The sequence below is a fragment of the Ambystoma mexicanum genome, chromosome 13, assembly GCF_040938575.1.
Source record: "Ambystoma mexicanum isolate Mex_15411 chromosome 13, UKY_AmexF1_1, whole genome shotgun sequence".
Classification (NCBI taxonomy): domain Eukaryota; kingdom Metazoa; phylum Chordata; class Amphibia; order Caudata; family Ambystomatidae; genus Ambystoma; species Ambystoma mexicanum.
Window position 1 is genome coordinate 138,628,956 of NC_090938.1, and position 21,853 is coordinate 138,650,808.

A 21,853-nucleotide genomic window follows, 5' to 3' on the forward strand; every position below is an offset into this window, starting at 1 on the left:
GTCACAGCTCCTTCGCAGGACTGCTGCAGATCATCTTCAAGACAGGGCTCTCCCAGGACAGCAGCATCAGTTGGTCGCCAAGTCTTCTTCCGACAGACCTGCGGTTTCCTTGCAGGTCTTGCAGCTGGATGGAGTCTTGGCTCCTTCAGTTTCTTCCAGGATCTCCATAGAGTAGGTTCAGGACTCCTCTTATTATCCTAAAAGCCAGGTAAGGGCAGCAGCACCCACTAGCCAATAGTAGATCTGCCCCCACACAAACCCCCCCAGCAGTGGTCCAATCAGGACCACTGGTGGCAAAACCCATTCATTCCACCCAGACACACTGGCACCAGTATGTGGATTGGGATCAGACAGTCCCTGCCCACTTCCTGGCAGCAAACACACATAGCCCTCCAGTAGCCCGCCAAAAGTGTCGGCATTCCCGGTCATTGGAAGTCCATATGAGGATTTTCCTGGCCTCACAAATCAGGACAAGATGGCCAAAGGACAAGTGAAAAATCTTGCGGCATGGCTATGTTTGACCAGTAGCCACAGTTAGTAGCCAAACGCGGTGAACGCGGGAAGGCTAAAACAGTAAAAGGTCCCTGCTGCCATCAGCATGTCCATTTAGCACACATAGGGCCTCATTACAGCTTTGGCGGCATGGCAGCCACCAAAACAGGGTTCGGGTTACCAGAATGGGGAATTACCGGGCCTTTCCGAGTTTGGAGGGCCTGGTAATTCCTCCCTCTGGGAACCCAGGTCCGGACCTTCCCCATTCCCACCTGAGCCCCCATAGGGCTCAATGGGAATGGGAGAGGGAGCTAACAACGGGCTGATTACGACAGGCCTGTTGTTAGCTCCCTGGTCCCCTTGCGGGTAAGGACGCCTGGTCCGGCGAGGGGACCTCTTAATTTTGCGTAATGGTTTTAACGGGTCCGCCTCCATTAGCGGAGCCCGTTAACCCATTATGCAAAAGTCATAATGAGACCCATAGACTTACACTCAGAGGATTTTTGGTTAGTCTAAGGGTAAAACAAAAAGTGTACCCCATTGTACTGCATTGTAAGATGCTTTGTACAATGATACAAGTTACCACAAGTGATAAAAAGTTACTAAAAGTAGTAACAAAGTAACAAGACTAAGGGAAACAATGTTTCCCAGTACTGACAGCCTGAAGGACATGTCAGTTTCCCCATAACAGATGAGCACAATACAGTGTAGTGAAGCTTAAGGCTTCACTGCAATGTAAAAAGAACAGGTCAGATAACAAAAAAAAAAAGCAAAAGGTTTGGGGGTCCATAGAAATGGAAGGAGCAGTAAAGAGAAACCTTTCCTAACAGAAATCATGTCCTGAGCCTCCTGGGGTTCTCAGGCTTACTTACCTTCATCAAGCCACTGGAGCTTCATTTGCATTCCTAACCTGCTGAGGCTGCTCCTCTTGCTTATGAGTCAGCGCCACAATACCAATTATATGGTGCATACTCCTGTGGTCCTCCAACACCATCTAGGTATCCTCCCTTCACAGGAGTGCTCGCCTGCACACCCAGCACCAACTTGTTTGAACTGCGACTTGTGGAAACTTTGACATCTTTCTCATATCTATTAGGTCTAACTGCTGTCTTAGTTGTCAGTCTTATGTTCTTAATGTGAATTGTGCTGACTCTTGAAAGTTTAACAGATCCTAGTTTGCCACAATCGCAGGGCTTTCCTGTTTGGTTGACACCATTGACTAGCATTGTATCTTTATGCTGTTTGAAACGCTTTACCTGTCATGGAATGGCATGAACCTCAGTCCGCCGTCCTGTGCTCGACACCAAGACACCACCGACAGATCCTATGTGGATCTGTTATCGACATCTTGGTGCCACAATCATGTCTTTTCTTAAACCTGGTCTTAGAGTTTATGAAGAGGCCATTTTCCTGAATATCGCAGTTTCGTGAGGAAACCGAAAGTGTGCCGTAATCTTCGAAGCGTAAGCTATCTCAGAAAAACAGAACTTAAGTAATGGGTGCTGCGTGTGTCATTTATACCTACGATGAAGTCGACCCCGAGAAAAAAATCCAAAGCAGCTGATGCTGGAAGGGAAGATATCTAAAGATGGGGAATACGTGCGTTGCCACTTCTTGTTTAAATCCTACTATGTATAGTGCAAAAAAGGTAGCAGGCGCCCCTTCCTCGAAAAAGAGCCCGGCATGATAACCAGTTCAGTGATTTGTAACCACTTTGAGAGTTCGCAGCCATCTGCTTTTTGCTAACTGTACATTTCACAGATGGGAAATATCCATTTGCATATCTGTCTGTGTCAGATAGCATTTCGGTGCTGGACTGCCAATGTGGGCGGGGCAAAGACTGATATGCAAATGGGTATTTCCCATCTGTGAAAGGTACAGTGAGCAAAAAGCGATGGCTGCAGACTCTCAAAGTGGGAAAAACCACAGAATAGGGTATCATGCAATGTTCTTTCTAGAGAGGGGCGCCTGCTACCTTTTTAAAAAGAAATACTATCTACATAGCTCTCAACTCACCCGCTTTTGGCGGGTGTCACCCGCCTTGAAAGCTGATGAATCACCCGCCAAGCCCCACCTACGCCCATTCACTTCTATGGGCCTCTCACCCGCCAAAACGAAAATCAGGTGTTTTCACCCGCCTTGGTGACAAAAAAGGTTGGAGCTATGTATCTATAGTGCTCTGTTTGCACACCGCATAAGGAAGATATACGTCATAGGGCAGATAAGTACAATGTTTTCCACAGATACTCATACTATCAGGCTAATAGAGTTATCCAGCCTATCCGATGCTGTGAGCTGTCTATAGAGCAGCCACAGTACTCACCTCAATCTGAGAAACATGCAGTGAAATCCACGTAATTTCTGTAGTGCTATAAATGCTGAGCTGGGCTTCTGGGACTCTGGGACTAGCCCACTTAGCTAGCTTATTGGCAAATTCTGCCTCCTCAATGGAACAGCAGAGCAAAAAGTGGAAGTTGTGTAAATGGAAAGGAGCAGGGACAATGTCAAAGATTGGTGATAGAGTGCATCTTTAGGCATATTAAATAGGAAACAATGAAAAAAGATAGCAACCCACTGACCTTTAAAATTTCCTGATGATTTTCCGAGGCGTAAAGTCTGCCATCTCGTACAATGTCCTCCACGAGTTGCTCATAATCTTCTGCAATTGCAATCAAGTAGTTGGGTTAATCATACGGCAGCGGTGGGCACACAATGTGGAAAGGGACTACAGAAAGGTGAGTTATCCTACAGATGATATGTTCGCTATCATGCTCATACATGGACATTTCTTAACTTAAGCCAAAGGTTTATAACAATCCCACTTAAGATGGCAATAGAGCACGGCACATAAAATAATACACGATAAAACAGCAATACTGATGTGGAAGCCATACTGACCTGTATACGAAGCTGCACATATGGGAGATCATGGGCTTACTTAGCGTGAAAGGTTTGCAAGTAAATTTCATATTAGTACTTACAGTAACACTAGTAAACAGCTCTGATAACCAGACATGTACAACTTACAGTAACATTAGTAAACAGCCCTGATAACCAGACATGTAGATGTCATTGTTATATTTAAATAATAAGTACATGTACATGTCTAGTTATCAGGGCTGTTTACTAGTATTACTGTAAGTAGTAATATGAAATTTACTTGCAAACATTTCACTTATGTGCGATGTTTTATATAAAACAAATGTATATTTTTAAATTATTTTGCAACCTTGCCCTATGAAAAATGTACTAATAAATACATAAAAATAATACATTAACATCAAGAGGGGAAAGCCAAAGTAAAACAAATGGATATTTTAAAAAGCCCATAACAGTAGTAATGTTGGTGTGTGTTAGGTTAAGAACTCAATTTTCGAGTCTTTTTGCCTTTCTACCAGTCCTTTTGTTAGTTTTCTGGTGATGGAAAACCTATTTTTGCCAAGAGGGAGGCTTTTTTCAAAAGCTCACTGAAGTCTGCAACCTACATTTGTTATGATGCCCTCAGTCAGCCATATGGTTACCTGGGCATGAGTACACCCATTATATTTAATGTTGTACCTTTCTCATCCAAAATGTTTATTGGGTCGTAGGTTATGTTATGTTAGGTTATTGGGTATTTGTATAGCACCTTTAACCATTGGTATGATTTCAAAGCGCTGTGGGTTTAACGCCCTCCAGGACCGTAGTCCAGGTCAGTGGAGAGAGTGGTGTAGTAAATAGTGCTTGGGTGCACTCGGTATTTGTGCAGCCAGGGCGTGTTAAGTGATGTGTAGCTTCATTCTAGTGCTAGGAGTGGTGTGGTGGTTGTGTGAGATCAGTAGAATGTGTGCATCAAGGCCAAATGGACTTGGGTAGCTGCATTCTGGCGGCAGTGGGGTTTGTGAATGGGATTATGTGTGCAGCTAGGCCAATTTTTCATGGGGGATAGCTGCATTCTAAAGACTGTTGAGATTAGAAAGAGATCGGAAGCAGTAAGGATTACTCCCAATGGAGCTCAGTGTTCACTTCCTCAAAATCATTCAAGAGGAAAATCCACAGCCACTGACACAGGGAAGAGACCAGGAGTTATAAAGATTACCCCTAATGAAGTTCAGCAGTTACTCCCTCAATGTCATTCCAAAGGCGGGGCCATGGCCACTGATACGAGGAAGAACAGAGGAGTAATAAGAATTTCTAAGAACAAGCATCAAACGCAACGGTCTAGTTGTTGGGAAAGAGATAATTGGGCCGGGAAGTTTAAAAACAAGCCAAACCCAGTTGGCAGGGGTGAAGGGAAGGAGAGTCGAGAGAAGGAGAGCCGAGGAAAGGGCCGACAATAGAAGGAGAAGGAACGGAGAAATCTGCAGATGCGGATCTGCCTGCCGGTCGGGGACGCAGCCGAAAACCACACGAAAGGAAGATGCGCTGCCGCAGACAGCAGAGCGGCCAACCCGACTTTGGAGAGAAGAGAAGGAGGTGCCACTGGTTCACCGTGTGGAAGAAAAATGCTGCGGGAACCGCACAGTGAGGAAACAGAAACGGTTGCACTGTTGTGCTTAACCAGGCGCACAGCGAGCCAATACAGCAAAGCAGACAAAGTCAAAGCAATGCTAAAGGCAACCAGTAAGCCCACAGAAAGTAAAAGGGTTACTGGGTTGCCGGCGCACCAAAGCCGTTACCTACAAACAAATCAGAAGGAAATCAATGAAAGCGAGGGGAAGCTTGTGACTAATGAGGAACGTAATATTCATAAGGAGGAATGCAGATGGTATAATACATTTTGTGTGCAGTGTGTTCTTGCAAAGGCAGTGAGCAGTGCTGTGTTTCATTTCTGCTGGATCCCTGATGGTAGTCTGGCTTCACTGGCTAGTGACTGCACTCGAGGCTGTCTTAAACACCCTATCTAATGCGATTGCGCAGTGTACACAGTGTGTTCTTGTGTTCCAGTTGGCTAGCTGGTCTGGCTGATACTTTCCAATTTTAACAAGGACTGGCACCATGCGCTACGTTTAGTGCACTTGACTGGAGCGTGCACTGCGGGAAAGGTCATGTGCTTCTTTGCTCTTCTGATTTCCATTTATGTTTTTATAACATTTTGAATAACTCGGTGCTGCAGCCCGGCAGACTTAGGCTTGTAGATTTACACATTTGCATTTGGCTAAATTGGAAGACTTTTTATAAATCGTGTGGAGTACTGCGGGAGAGTTCATAGTCCAAAGTGTGCCCAGCGAGCATGCAGGTGATGGGGGTATTCTCCACCCCCTCGCATGTGATGCCTCCTCGAAATCTTGGTGTCACATAAACTGTTAAATAGGTACTGCCCAATGAGTACCCCAGCTGTAACTTCTGTAATTCTGTGGTTGGAGGGTAGCCGGCGGTTGGCTACGGCTAAGTGAAATGTGAAAAGAGCAAAAATATTATGAAGCTATTGGGCCTAGTTATGCCCTATAGAGTCTATTGCTGAGAGGCCTGGCATTTAATACCTACGAAGCGGCTCACTACAGGATGACCTGCGAGCGCCAGAGCTTGAGTTACTGAATGGGCCACCCCTCCAATCCTCTGAGTTATTGGTGGGTACAAAACGGGGGAGTTAAATAAGTTAACAACCTGTGCCCAAATTCATAATGTGTGTATAAACAGAGAGCAGGGAGAGCCCTCTGTAATGTGTGCAAAACCAACTAATGTTATTAAAACAGCACATGTTCTTAAAGTGGCATTGGAGAAAGGCTTGGAATACAACCCTACTGCTACAACTATGAAGAGGAAAATAAATGACCACTTAAAAAGAAAAAAGAAACATGGAGTGTGGGTGATGTGTATACCCTGGAAGATTTAGCATGGGCGATTTCACCTGTGTGGAGGCCCTGGAGTTGGGTGCATCTATAGATCATTCAATTAATGATTTTCGGACAGGCGGGTTAGCTGATTTGCCTTTGCATTCTTCAGCCAATGCCCGATTTCAAGTCCCACTCTGGTGCCAGCATCACATGTCCAGTTGGGCTCAGGCACAACGCAACAATGCTCGTTCCATGACCCTGTACAACCCTCAATGGTTAACACAGGGAAGGGGACACTACTGGGTGAATTCACCTTGACCATCCTAAATCTTGACCTTAACCTTAACTCACTAGTGAAATTTTTTGAACTTTTCAAAGGGGAAGTGCAGACCCAGTCAGGGATTCTGATGGAACTCATTAAGGAGGTAGGCTTCTATGATTTGTCTCTGACTGGCTTAAATACGATGGTGAATTCAACAATAATGAATACCCTGCAAGAGCTCAAGCAAGAAGTCAAAAAGCAGGATGTGGACTTGAAAGATCTGCAGAATCAATCTGTAGATCTGAACCAACAAGTGGAGAAACTAAGCACTGGAGTATCCAGGCTAATAGATAATATGGAGAAGGAGGTCTTGAGGTTGAATAACCAACCGGTCCATTGAAGGGAGGTAAATACCAGCTCATTATTCGATGAAATGCCTTTATCAGAATCAGTACTGGAGGAATTAAGGCAGCTAGCTCATGTAGTAGACTATTAAATTTGGATGGAGTAGAGGAAATTTGGAAGGAAATGTATGAATCAATGCCGCAAATAGCCCATAATACAGCCCCTGAGCTAAAGGAGCAGTACAAAATGAGCAGAGAGCAGGTGGCAGGTCAAAGTGCAAAAAAAAGAAGCAAAAGATTCCTGAAACTGTTGCCCCCAGAGAGGAGCGGAAATCGAAGAACCAGGTAGCAAAGCACATAGGGAAGTCCAGGATCAAACCCCCTCAAGTGGAGGAATCAAAGCAGCAGACTCGACCTATTTTGGTCTTGGAGACCCGAAGCCCCACTAGTTTGACCCCGAATAAATCCATGTCATTCAATCAACTCGTTACTATCGATTTGACCCAGACGGTTAAAATGGTGAATACAGAGGTACAAACTGATGAGAGTTTGGATCCCAAGATAAGAGAGCTGATGGTTCAATGTGGGGACCACTCGGGTGGCCAGTATGACCAGACAACTCAAACATTGGCAAGATCAGAAACTGGGATGCAAATAGTTCATCTGGGGGCCCCCAAAAAATGGGAACTGATTTTCTATCGACATAAAAAAACAAAGAACCGAATCTGCCCAGAATTTTCAAATAGAAATCCCCGAAAATGTGGAGGCTCGTCCTGTCTCTGTGTGTCCTCTATCTGGTCATTTGGAAAGGGGGACAACAGAGGGACAGATCACTAAGCCACCCAGTTCAAACGTGGTGGCAGTGGAGACCTTAGCCCCAAAGAAGGGAGGCGCTTTATGCAGTTGGAGCAGATTTAGGAAGATGGGGACATCCATCCATTCGCTATTCCAAAGGTGTGGTTGAGAAATGTAAGGGGCACGCTCGGACACACGCTCAATCGAAGCGCGATTTTGACCATCTTCAAAGAAATCGCTGAGCTTTATCTCATCACGACGATGATATTGATTATGTACGATTTACCCACAAGGATTTCGATAACTGAAATGGGCTTAACAACTAAATTGGGTTTCAAAGCTCTATTGGCAGTTGAAGACAGGCTGTTCAAACTTGGATATGAGATTTCCTCGATAATCTGTGATAAAGAGGAGCCAGATGATCATAGGGGGGCTGATAGCGAGGGAGAAAACAGGGTAAAGTCCCAGGATGGAATGCTTTGCCCTTCTACTTTCTCTGACAACAGGGAATCTCTTGTGGGCATGGGTGATCCTAAGTTTCCAAGTGTGATAAAGTCACAGGTGTGGTCCTTTTGCCTGACATCTGGTCTCAAATCTTCCTGAAGTTGGGTGCCCCTGAGGAGATACTTTAGTTCAGGGAGGGGGGGAAATTGCCGACTATTAAATTGGAATACACAGGGTTCCAATTCGTTTAAAAATGCTACAATGAAAAAGGTGGTATTTGGTAATAACAATGTAATCCACCTCCAAGAGACATGGCTGATTGAGGGTTTACAGCTGGAAGGTTTCTCAGTTTTCCACCAACCAGCATTTCACTGTAAAAGTGGCCGGCCGGCGGGAGGCCTCCTTATAGCAATAAGGAGCTCCAAAATATTAAGAGTGGAATTAATCTCCTCAGAAATTAGAGGAATCCTGGCTGTAAAATAATCAACGAGAGGCAACTCAATACAGAAGCCTCTAGTAATAATAAACATATATTGGAATCCTGCCTGTTCTACTGTTGTTCTCTTCTTGGTGTACTTGTCAGCTTTATTGTTGAGAATTAGAATCTCATTTGAGCCAGTTAGGATTATTATCTGAGGGGATTTGAATTCTCAATGTATTACTTCTCTGAATGTGGGGGGTAAGATCGAGCAAAAGAAACCCAGTGAAAATGGAAGGAGATGGTTCTAATCACCCAACACAACCACCGCTCCAGGACCACTACACCACCACGCTATTGACATAGAACCGTTGGCTCCAGAAACTCACACCTAGGCCAGCTCACTCGCTAGGCACATGCACCGAGAGCCACCTTCTACAAACCACTACCCATGCCGAAACTCAGGAAACGCACTCACCTGTTTCTCTCAAGGCCTCTACTCCTGCCACAACCAAGGCCAAGGTAAACACCACCACACAGTTCAACAAAGGCCCCATCAATCTTAGCACAACATCACTACAATGTGCCTTGATTAATGCCAGATCCCTCCTGGCACACGCCGCTGAAATCTTTGACATCATCTCAGATCTTGACCTGAATGCCCTAGCTATTACAGAGACCTGGCACCATGAAGCCTCAGGCCCTGCACTATCGCTAGCCCTCCCACTAGGCTACACCATCTTTCGGCAAGACAGACCCTTAGCAAGGTGGGGGGGGGGGGAATAGCACTCATAATCAAAGAGATCCTAGCTGTTAGATAAATATCCTCGACCCTCAGTGAGAACGCAGACTTTCTCTCCATTCAAATCGCCCCCTAACCCAACTCCACCATTTCAGTTCACATAGCATGTAGCCCTACAGCTGGCACCTAGACGACTAGGGCCCGCCCCTCTTCTGCCTCTGAGAAAACTCATGCTATAGAATAGGGAAGAATTTGATAAGATAAGGGTTCTGTTTTGAAAGCATAACACGTGTAAAAGTACTTACTTGCTAAAGAAGTTAGTGTGGTAACTGTATCTCTGTGAAAGAAGTTTCAAAGTGTCATTAAGTTTATGCTTACCCTTGAGTTGCATTCTGCCCCTATAAAAAGTATACAAGTGAATGGTGTTTCCCCCCTTCTGAAAAGTAATACGTATTGGTACTGTTTTATTCTTCTTAAACTGAATGAGTGTAAAAGCTTACCAATAGGGGTTACCTGCCTTGGAATTCAATGTGTCTTTCTTAAAGTGTAACGTTGGGTTTTGCTTTCTATGGTCTGCTTTATACAGATCTAAAACAGTCTTAGGGTTTATACATACCTTTAAGTAGCTGGAGGCTCATTTAAAAAGTATATAGGTCTTACTCACCTTGATTAGCTGCTGTTCATTTAAACTTGTAACCCTGGGTTGTTCTTCCTTGAATTGCGTTGGTGCTATTCTAACATAGTTTCATTAAGTTCTTATTTACCTTAGAAACTGTATTATACACTTCTTAAAAGTATACTGAGCATAACTAGCTATTAGATAGTGGATAGTTATGTGCCAATAGGTCAGTTACTTACCTGGAAATACATTGTGTCTTTCTTTTTTAAAAATTTATTTTAGGTAGCTTGGTAACAACATTTAAGCAAGTACATCACAGTGATTTCGTCAACAACAATACTGCAACACTTGTTACACAGTCTCTTCAATCTCAGTGAGATAGCAGCAAAAGTCCGACCAAATATCCTTGCGTCTGCACTGTGGATGCACCAACGTCCCATACAACTCTTCCATGTCGTTTGCCCATGTGAGATCGCTTAGCCATTCCTTTACTGACGGGGCCCTATGCTCCTTCCAACAAAGCAAGATCCGTCGCTTAGCTAATAAGAGTCCCAAATTGAGAAACCTACGTTTCCCCACTACCATTGACTCTGTGATTCCCAACAGTATGGCCACTTGAGGAAATGGCTCTGAGTGTCCTGTCACAGCCATCAAGATGGCACAAACCCCTTTCCAGTAGGATCGCAGTCAAGGACAGGCATAGAAAATGTGCAGTAGATTGGCCTCCCCGGCGGTGCACCTGCGGGATCTGCCCGAGCCGTCGTTACCAAACTGCCTGATCCTCGCTGGGGTGTAGTGTAATCTGTTCAATATCATAAAGTGAATCAAACAAAACTTAGAATTGAAAGAAATTATTTTGGAAAGCCTGCATATTCCGGCCCATTGTTCATATGTGAATACCGTGTTCAAATCGTGCTCCCACTTCTTTCGGATGTTAGGGGCCTTATGCCCTACTGCACACAGCAAGCGATCATAGAGCACCGATACCCTTTTTGAGGAGCCACCCACAGTCTCATTTATATACAATTCACCCGGGCTGACATCTGGCTCACTTGGGTATTCTGGCCATCACAGCCAAAATGCAGTTTGCATTTGCCAGTAGTGTAACCTCTGCACTGGGAACTCACCAGCATAACTCTTCAATTCTTTCCAATCAATAAATTTGCCCGGCACATACATGCACCCCAAAATTCAGTTCTTTGATATAGAGCAGTCTAACATTGGCAACTGTATGCCCCCAAAAAAAGGGTCCCCCCCTATCATAAGGGTGTTCTTTATACAACAACTGCACCCATGATATAAAGTAGGGCCCGAAACCTGTATTTTCTAATACCGCAAACAAGTAAGAGCAGTATACTGTGTCAAATGCCTTCTAATGATATGGCTACTGCACCTGAATCTTAGGGCACCCACGCCATTATGTTATTAAACCGCTAAAGGTTCAATGGCGTGGCTCTGCTGGGTATAAACCCTGACTGTTCGTTATGGATAAGGTATGCCATCAACGGTTGCAAATGGTGTGCTATCACTTTGGCAAATATCTTGGCCTCACCATTTCTAAGTGACAGGGGATGGTATGATGCACATTCACAAGCCTCATTACCCAGTTTCAGTATAACCGTAATGACGGCTTTGTGCGCTGTCTCCGGGACAATTCCTCTACTCAGTGCCTCCTCACACATCTGAAGCAAGTACTATATCAAAATATCTCAAAACTCCTTATAGAATTCCACCCCCAGCTCATCTGAGCCAGGTCTCTTACGTGAGCGGAGATCATTAATTGCCCTCTTGAGCTCCTCTTCAGAGAGAGTAACTTTCAGTGATCTAGAAGCCTCCGTGGATAACAAAGAAGTGCAGATTGCGCCAAGATATTCCCTAATTTCAGCTTACAGTGCCTCACCTTTGGGCCGATATAATCGTTCATAAAAGGAGCAGAACACCTCATTTTTGTCTCTCTCCGAACAGACCCGTGCTCCAGCCTCGGTACATTGTGTCTTTCTTAAAACATAATTGGGGTTTGCTTTCCATGATTTGCTTAGTGCATTCTAAAATAGTTGTTGAGTATTCATACTTATCATTGAGTAGGTTGAGGCCTCTCCAGAAAGTATATGCGCTATTTTACTAGCTCTGAACTGAGTTCTAAAAAGTAATGCTGCAAGGTGTATACTTGTAAAAGGGTTTGTTTATTATGTGATTTCTATAACTGACTGTCACTGCATGACTGACTGGCTCCACTACCCTCAAATTACTGATGGTACTAAAAGTATGTCTAATCTGTTTTCCCCAAGAATTGCTGACTGCCATTCCGAATGTGTTGTAGGTCTGACTCACCTTGGCTACTGATTGTATTCTCAACACGGTTATACATTGGGTTGTATCCCATAAGTATTGAATTGGTTTATATAATTGTGTTTATATAATGTTGATAGTACTTTCCGTTCCAAAGATGTATCTTGGTCTACTTGTATTTAAATAAACCATTTATTTGTACATAGTGTTTCAGTCCACCTCCCTACAGTCCTCGCTCCCTCCTAAAATAAGCATGACCGCTCTGTCCATGCTACCACATTCTCAGGTGGTACAGCATTATACTAATAGTGGAGCATATGTACTGCCTTAGATATGGTTTTTATGAAGTCTTGGTAGGACTTTCTATGCCATGGTGATACCACAAACTAATAGAGAAAACTAATCATGGTCACACCGGGTGACTGATAATATAGTTTGTTTCTGGATAATTACATCTTTACCTATTACAAGAGCAAGTTAATGGATCTGCATATGAATAGGACTACTGAAATTTGGAAGGACATCTAAAAGCCCTAACAGATCCAAAAAACATACTGGCCTGCATTGTTATCAGGACAATCAAGATGAAAATTGAAATCACATAAAAAGAGTTTAGTTTCCTGTGTACTAAAAAGATTCACACAAAAAAGTTCGGGAAAAAAAAACAGTTACACATTGAGTATGACATTTGGGCGGCCGTTAGATAACTTCCATCCTTATTCAAATATTTGCCATGCTGTGTATCTAAAAATACCTTCCCAATCGCCTACTGTCCCTGATGAACAAGATTTGCTTAAGATTGACAATCCCTTAAAGATCAGATCATGTTGAACCATGGACGCATCCCCTTTCCACCATCTGTTCATTAATACCAAGACTGAATGTGAATCGGCTGAAACAGATCATGTGTTTTCGAAGCATGTAGTGAACCAAATCTTTGCACTTTCTCCTGTATCTTACTGGCAATTGCACTCGCGTTTACAAAACATAGGACAGCTTTTTGACTTTAAAGGTTTTTAGTAATGAATTCAGATATCCAACAAGACGACTTTAGGTCTAAATATGTGTGATGTTTATCTACAACACATTTTTCCCACCAGTTAACCGGCCAAACATGTCTAACTGGTGGCACTTTTTAAATCCACCCTTTGGAAACACCCTCAGCTGACAAGCTGCCCCACTACTTACATAGCTATGAGGGTGCTGCCCATCATTTTGGGTAGAATGGTCATGTGACTGGAACAATAGAAGCCCTACTTCCAATGTGCCATAAGAATGAGCAGTAAGTGAAATCAAGGTATGTGTGGTCCGGGAAAGGGCAATGCAGTCCGTTGAGTTAAATGGAGAACGGCACAGGCTAAAAGCAATATTGGCCTGTCTGTGCAGACACTTAGAGAAGAAAAGGCAGAAAAGCAAATTGGAGGGACAGCTTGTAAACTCGTCCATGAAATGTCCGGCTTGGAAGAGGGAAGGGACAACTGCGGCAACCTTGGGCAACAAGGGTGTCTCGAAGAGTAAGGAAATGGATGGTATTTTGTGAAGTGGAGATTGATAACGATCACAAGAGATGACTGAGAGGAGAGAATTGGCAGGAGGCCAAAGTCCCAAATGGATGAGAGGAGTTAACAGGGGAGGGACTAGCCCTAAACCGGCAATGGACGTTGAGGGTCCCAGTGATAATGATAAAGTGATGAGAAGGCAATGATAATGCACACTTGGAAGTGAGGTCGAAAGAAAACGCACGAGTGAGAAGTCAAATGAGTTGCATGCTGGGAATTATGGTCCTAAGATACAACAAAAGTCTAAGGAAGTCTAAACCACTAAAGAATAATTTGAGTAGCATGAGGAAGTATGGCCCAAATACCAAATGACGGTCCGAGTCTTAACCGATGAAAGGTCAACTGAGTTGCACTGTAGAAAGTGTGGTCAAACGGCCTGGCAAAGGTCTAAGAAAGTCTAAATAAGTAATATTTTTACTAAGTTGCATGCTGTGAGGTGTGATGCAAAGATCGAGTGAAAAACTAAGAACGACAAAACAAAGAATAATAGAAACTATTATGTTGACCTGGTGCTCTAACCCATTGTTAGGAAGTAGAAATAATCAATTTGGAAAAAATTAATTGGTGCTAAATCGGGAGTGCTTTGGCTTTTTCAATGTCTGTAGTAATCGCTGCACAGTTTTCAGACTAAGAACCCAACCAATTCTCTATTTTCAGAGTAAATATTGTCACAAGAAAAAAGTGCAATTTTGTAATTTCTATAACAAATAAGTACAAATCAGCAACTATTTTTTATCTTCCAACCTGTATTACTTGAAATCATTTCCTATTAAGGAATTTAAAATACAAACATAAATTATCAGTTCAAAGTGTCTGCTGTGAGGACAAACACTAAATCATTTCCAGCCCTTTGTATTCAATGTTCCAGTAACTACTCTAAATTAAATAACAGCAAACAAAGTAATTAAAAACAGCTTCAAATTGTGCATGTTAAAAAATGTATAACTACAGAACTCTGCAGAAAAATATACTGTATTAAAGAGGGTTATCAAACAAAAAAATGAGTGTGTGTGTGTATTTGTGTGTGTGTTCAGATATATTTCTGGAGCTTTTGGTCTGCTTAGAGTCACATGCTTTGCATAGACCGCCTCTCTCCCTACTGTGTGCCTGGAAGGTGAAAAAGTAATTGAGCCATTTATCAGAATGCTTTCGCAAATTCAAACGATACGGCGACAATTCAACTGTTGGGTGATAACAAATTATTCTTCACACATACATGGGTTCAACCAATGATGTTGATGTGTGAAGGTTCATAGGTTTCCGTACACGTATGGTAGGAATAGTGTAATAGAAACGCCCCAGTGGGCCCCCCTTTTCGAATTGAAAAAACAAGATGTCAACCACAAGCAAGTGAATGTAAGCAGATTCACAAGCCTCAGAAACATATATATGTTATTTATGTGTGATGTAGTTAATCATATAACTTTGCACACAATACTGAAATTAATGCATATCAATCACTGACATATGTTCCAAGTTATATGCAATTGATTACATATAATACAATGAATAAACAATACATGTAGTGATTGGGTCAGAGTATTAGATCTTGTGTTTTCAAATAAAAAAAGAGTGTTGACGGGGCGTCCCTGTCACACTAATTCTAGCTTACGTGTTCTTTGATTCATGATCCCTCAGACGTCAATGTCTACAAATTGTTTTTCTGACATGACATGAGTGTACTGCGTGAGTGCAGCCATGTTTTTGTACTGAACCTCAGCTCCTCCTTAGGAGGCTGGGTCGGCGCATGTGATCCTAACCAGATACAAGCCACAGAAAGACGATTACATGGTAATATCGTTTGTCTTCTAAGGCTTGTGAACCTGCTTAGATTCACATACTTTGCTTAGACTAACTAGCAGTACCTCGAAGGTGGCGGGTGAGCTGCAGGAACAGTTGTAAAAAAAATCGTTGAAACTGCCTGTCCCATCTGGGAATCTGCTCTTGCTTGCATATCTACACAATAATGTTGTGTAAAGGTGTGCATTAATCTCCATGTTGCTGCTTTACAAATTGCATCAAATGGTACTTTTGCAATGAAAGCAAAAGTCCCCCATTTTTATGTATGAAGTGTACGGAAGAGGTGTTTTGTGCTGATCTGTAAAGAAGCTGTATGCAATAATTCATCTTGCGATATTGGAGTTACTTACTGGATCACCATCCCTTCCTGTTGCAAAGGAAACAAACAAATGGCTTTTGCATGGCTTAAAACGGATATGCTTACGACACACACTCCTACGACACATATGCACATATACTTAAAGCATGTGCTCTTACACCAAACGCATTACTGCACATGCTTTTGCTACACACCCCATTACAACACACATTCGGAATTAATGTGCATCTTCTATACGAACATTAGATGTAGGAGATGTATGCATTTCGTACATATTCACTGATAGACGTCTTAAAAATCATATTAAAGTCAGAACTGACTATAAAGTCATCTTTATATGTATTAGTATGATACAGGAGATGTAAATTGCGTATATTTATGAACTGGTTACATGAATATTATAGTTGATGTGAGTGTTAAAGATGGATTTGCAGTGGTATTGAGATACTGTTTATATTTCAGGTTTCATGGTTGAATTTGTACTGGTATATAGTAAATGTTTATACCATAACATTGCTATTTCCACTCTTTGTAGACTTTACTTTTTTGTTGGATTAACCTGAGCCATAATGCCTATCCCTACCCTGCGTGTACAGGGACATGATCCTTCACCATTCAATGTCCTCAATGTGTTTTTCTGAAAGACATGTGTATGCACTGTTTGTATGTAGCTGTGCTTTGTACTGAGTCTAAGCCTCAATGTGGCGAGGTTGGGAAAACACATTGGATTCTAAGCAGTTACAAGCCACAGAAGGAAATTACTGAGCAAGTAATGTTTGTCTTCTGAAGCTTGTGAATCTGCTTAGTATTGCATGCATTGCATGGAATAGCTAGCAGCACCTGAATGTTAGCCGCCTTTAGCACTCCTTTTGGTAAATGCAAAAGTGCATGTGTAAAAAAGTAGGACACACAGCAGAAAAATATATACTGCCACCAGCTTATCCTGGGCACATTATAAAAGTAACTCAAACACCATCATAGAAAAAGTTATAAGGACATAAAGTATCCTAAACACACTTCACTTTAAGGTGATGCGTGCAATTTTGACAATACAAGAAATTTACAGAGGGACATAGTCTCTCAGTAACAATATGAATAAGAATTATATAGAGACAAGGGAAGCAAAGCAAAAGGCTGTAACTGACCTCCAAAAAGTCCGGGCAGGAGTCTAAACATCAAACAATTTATGCCCAGATTTGAAAAAGGCACACGTAGGGTGCCGAAACACGTGTCATCCTTATGGGCGATCAATAAATAAATATAAGATGAACTAAGAGAAATTGGTGTTGGTTGATACTGAACTCCCTGTGGCGCAGCAATAGATGTGTGCAGAAACCACTTTTGTCATTTACTACAAATGGAGTAGGGGAACTCTGTGTCTTCGTTATCTGCATGCATCGGTGCAACACTGCAATACTATTATGTTGCATCAAGTCGCGGAGGTCTAAGAGTGACTATACAAAAAGGTTCCCCGTGTCATATTGTTAGGAGTCTAAACAAAGCACAAAGAAAGGGAGTTCAACAGAGGTTTCTAGGAGTAAAGCAGCAAAAAGAACATCTTTTGTAACACGGTTCTGAAACACGTGCAGTCATCTGCACTCTGCATATTAAGGTACATATCATGGGTGAAACCTGCTGCCTTACTTTGTGATGTTTTTGCTAGAACTCTGCTGACGAGAGGCACATTTATTAATTGTAGTGTCTAATTTGAATGATTCTTTTTATATTTGAGAAGAGGAGAGCTGGCAAGATATCATGAAGGTGACGGCACGATACATTTCCTTGCTACCAAAATTGGGACTAGCAGCTTAATGATGATGAGATGAAGTTTGTTGATCAGTTAATATATTTATACCCGATTGTGTGCTGATAACTGTGGTAAAATGTGAGCTTGGTGTGTTGTCAGTACAGCTATAGTTAAAAGGAGACTGTTATTATTAAACCCAAAGGTCTTATACCCTCCTAATAATTCGTTGTATACAGATATTAAGAATGCTATAGGAAATAAGTTATCTAATGAAATTAATATTCAGATAATCATGTGTGGTAAAATAATGCTTCCATTAAATGTTTAGCCGGGAGCATTAACAATGCTAACACGGATGTTGTCGAAGGCGGGCTGTTGCAATACCAGAAATACAGTTATCAATATAATTAATATCATCATTTGAATAGAGAGGAAAAAAGACTAGGAGCTGAGCTGACATAACTGTCAATTTCCAAACATGAAATGGAGGAGCCTTTTTATGAGAATCCGTTTTTTAACCAATTGCATTTTAACCTATTGAAGTATGTACAAAACCTTAATACCAACAAAGCTGTGGATTATCTAATGAGGAGGAAATTATTGAAAGGCCTAAGCACCTCTTTACTCAATGTTCTATGTGACAGGATACGGGAGAAGAACAAGTTACTTCCCCTTGGTAATGTTCTTTCAACTGGATTTTCCTCCCACAAATTCCTCATCTTATGATAGCTTGCCTACCAGTGTCAGCTGCTTTGGAAATTCTTTTGTGTTAGAGGGCGCTGTGCGTCATCGACTCAATGTCCTTTGAGGTCCGTCGTCCCCTCTCGAGGTGGACTTCATTGATAGTATAAATAGCATGCACTGCACCCATTACTTAGTAACATTTTTTTGCCTTCTTCCCAAAGGATAATCAGCGTTAGTGAGGTCAAAAAGAGTGAGACGCTCAAGGAACGAAAGGTGTAATGTAAGGAAATTCTACTGGGATCGGATGGGCGATGAAGAATATGATGGAGGAACATCCTGTCAAAACAATGTTACCATGGGTAAGTAACTTTTTATTCAAATGGATTGTGCCCACCCACGTATTCCTCATCTTATGACAGCCTCCAAAAGCAGTATGATACTGGAGGAGGGAGTAAGAATTGTCAGAAATAAATTATACATTTCAGTGTTTGTCATGAATGGTGTGGAAGACAACCTTTCCAAAGCCTGCCTTCTGGCCTGATGCAGAGTCTAGGCAATAGTACTTTGTGAAGGTGTGAACAGATGGCCATTTGGCTGCCGCACAGATGCCCATAATTGGCACCCCTCTTTGTAAGGCAGATCAAGTAGCCACGCTCCTTGCGGAGTGAGCTCACAAGTCTACCAGGGCTTCTTTACCCGCAGCCTATAACATTCTGCAATACATAGAATTATTCACCTCGATAAAGACTGCTTAGCAACTGCCAGACCCAATTTTTGCCCAGTGTAACTGACAAAAAGTTGGTCATCCTATCTTAGTTTAGCGAGACGTGAAATGTAGAAGCTCAAAGCTCTTTTATGGTCTAGTCTGTGCAGTCTTCCTCCTCCTTACTAGGGTGAGGAGGAGGGTAAAACGTTGGCAATACAAATGTTGTGAAATATGAAAATCTGAAGCCACTTTCGGTCGAAAGGTAGGTCTAACTCTCAACACAACTTTGTCTTTGTCCACAACTGTGGCTTACATGAAAACGCTTGTAATTCTCTCCTCCTCTAGGTGAATGTTAAAGCCATTAACAGGATTGTTTTCAATGTAAAAAGCCTCAAAGCGCAAGAGTGAAAGTGGCTCAAAAGGAGCACACATGAGGAACTTTAATACTAGATTTAAATCCCAAACAGGGACCACAAAGGGGAGTTGAGGGAACACATTTGTGAGCCTCTTTAAAAATGGAATAACCAGTGCAATCTCAAAATAAGATGTTTGTTCAGATGTGCGCTTAAAAATTGAAAGCACAGCCAAGTAACCCTTGACACTGCCAACCTGGAGCCCCATTTTAGCCGGTGCGAGAATCCTGAGAGTATCCTCACTCCTAAAACCCCTCTATCCTCTTCTCAGGTGGCCAGGGAAAGGCCATCGCTTTTGGATCCTGACCCTGCGGGTGGAGAAGCGAGGGAGGATCACCTGAATGGAGTGTCCTCTGAGATTGGGTATGGGGTACCTACACTGTGTCCCCCTTTCCCTATTGATGACCAGACTAACCCGCCCCAACCTTTATGGGCTACTTACTGCAAGACCTCGCCCCTCATTTCCCTACATGTAACCTTTGAAAGTAGTGGGACGAGGAAGAGGAGACAGAGTAATTAACACTGCACCTTCATTTTACCACTCTGGTACTGGGATGAGGAAAATGCCTGCAGAGTATGGTGAGAGTCCGGCATGTCCCCTTAATCATGGCCCAGGAAACTTAATGAAGGGTCCATACCCGCAACCTATTAAGCAGTTGCAGGTGTATAAAGAGAGGCAGAGAACACCACAGAGAAAATAGGGAGGCTTGTGGGGAGGAGACCATCAGGGGACCTGTTTTTGCTGGATGCAGCCATGGTGGGACCTGTGAAGCCAAGAAAACCATTAAAGCCCAAGGAACATTGGTCCATTGAGCTTTCACAGGAGAGGGAGCATCTGTGTTGAGGAATCAGCAACTGGAGCTGCGAAAGTGCAGGAGAAAGCAGGACGCTGCCTGTGTCCACACAGAGGCTGCGGAGGAACCAGTGTGGGCTAAACAGATCCTGGTGTGCGAACGGGACCTGCCAGAGCTGGCCGGCTGACCTACAAAGCAGTACAGAAGTAGCCAGAGCCGCCGAGGAACAACGCTGGGGACCGGTGAGTGTTGGGGAGAGGCACTCAACAGCCGGGGCGTTACTAGTAGGCTGCAAATAGGTAATGAATTACAGAACTGAAGGGAAACTTGAAATTAAGTACATTGGATGCATATTGAATACCGAATTGAATAGCAACTTGAAATTAAGCATATCAAATGCATAGTGTATACCGAACTGGATGGACATTTTAAATTAAACATATTGACAGCATATTGAATACCAAACATAAAAAGGGAAATTTGAAATTAAACATATCGGATTCATATTGAATATCGAACTGAAAGGAAACTTGAAGTTAAGCACATCGAATGCATATTGAATACAGAACTGAATAAAACCATGCAATTAAGCTTATTGAATATAGAATTGAGTACATCTTTATGGGAAAAGTAGATAACAGAGGACAGCCAAAGAGAAAGTGCCCATATGAAAACAACATTGTGAAAAAAAGCCCAAGTGTGAAAGAGTGCCATAAAAGGTGGGACATGAGTAACACCACCACAAAGTGAATGCAATGAGGCAAGGCCAAAGAATGGCAAGAGGTGTATAACACGTTATGGCAGAACCACGAGGCTGAGCAGGAGAAGCCAGAGGAATGTAAATACTGCACATAAAGCCAAGGGGCCAATAAAGAAACAAGGATAGTGACTCTGTACACAGGGACAAGTATGTGCTGAGGAACCCAGAGGATCCTGGTTAAACAACCTGTGATGAGTGGACCATGTGGTCTGACAACTGCGCCTAGACCAGTGAGCCCAGAACTGTGAGAAACAAAGACATTGTGAAAAAAAACTAAGAAAACTAAGGAGGAGCACTGCAACTGAGCTGGTGAAACAATCCAGAAAGAGGGTCAGGCTGACCTTGAGTTGTGTTCAAACTTTTTGAAAGACTGAAACAAGTACAAGTGGCTGAGCTAAAGTCTTGGGGACGGGAACCCTGAGACTTGAGGAACGGCAAGTATTGCCTTGAGAACAAAGCCTCAAGCCCCTTTTTCTTTTGAACTCTGTTGCTTGGAACTTGGGCAAGGGAACCCCGAGGATTTTGTGGAACTGTATTAACTGGAACGTGAGAAAGGTAATTCTGAGACAGTTGTGGAACATTCTTGAACTTGGAGAAGGGGAGCGGAAAAAAGGAGCTAAGTGCTGGAAGAAGCTCAGAACCTTGTGATGATCACCATTGCTTTGATTATTGACATCGCTACACATTGTTTAGCTTTAGTTGTGAGGGCAAGCATAGGTTTTGGACACAGACAGACTTTAAAGTTGAACTCTTTGACTCAGACTTTCCTTAATTTCATTCAGGTAGGGAAATCCCATCTTAGCATAGGGCACGTTAGGCCTTCTACTATCCTGACAGACATTTAAGTTAATAAATATCTTTTTTTTAACTTTAAGTCTGTTGTCTGTGTCTTGCTTCATGATGCCGTCAC

General features: G+C 42.7%; 1 protein-coding gene across 7 annotated transcripts in view; it reads right to left on the bottom strand.

The window, feature by feature from the left end:
* Nucleotides 1–21,853, bottom strand: part of SCUBE3 (signal peptide, CUB domain and EGF like domain containing 3) — a 785,923-nt gene that overhangs the window by 12,194 nt on the left and 751,876 nt on the right. For all 7 annotated transcript variants that reach the window (XM_069633481.1, XM_069633476.1, XM_069633480.1 and 4 more), the window contains one exon: nucleotides 3,072–3,151. In XM_069633481.1, coding sequence (XP_069489582.1) covers nucleotides 3,072–3,151 — 80 coding nt within the window. The remainder of the gene's footprint in view (nucleotides 1–3,071; nucleotides 3,152–21,853) is intronic.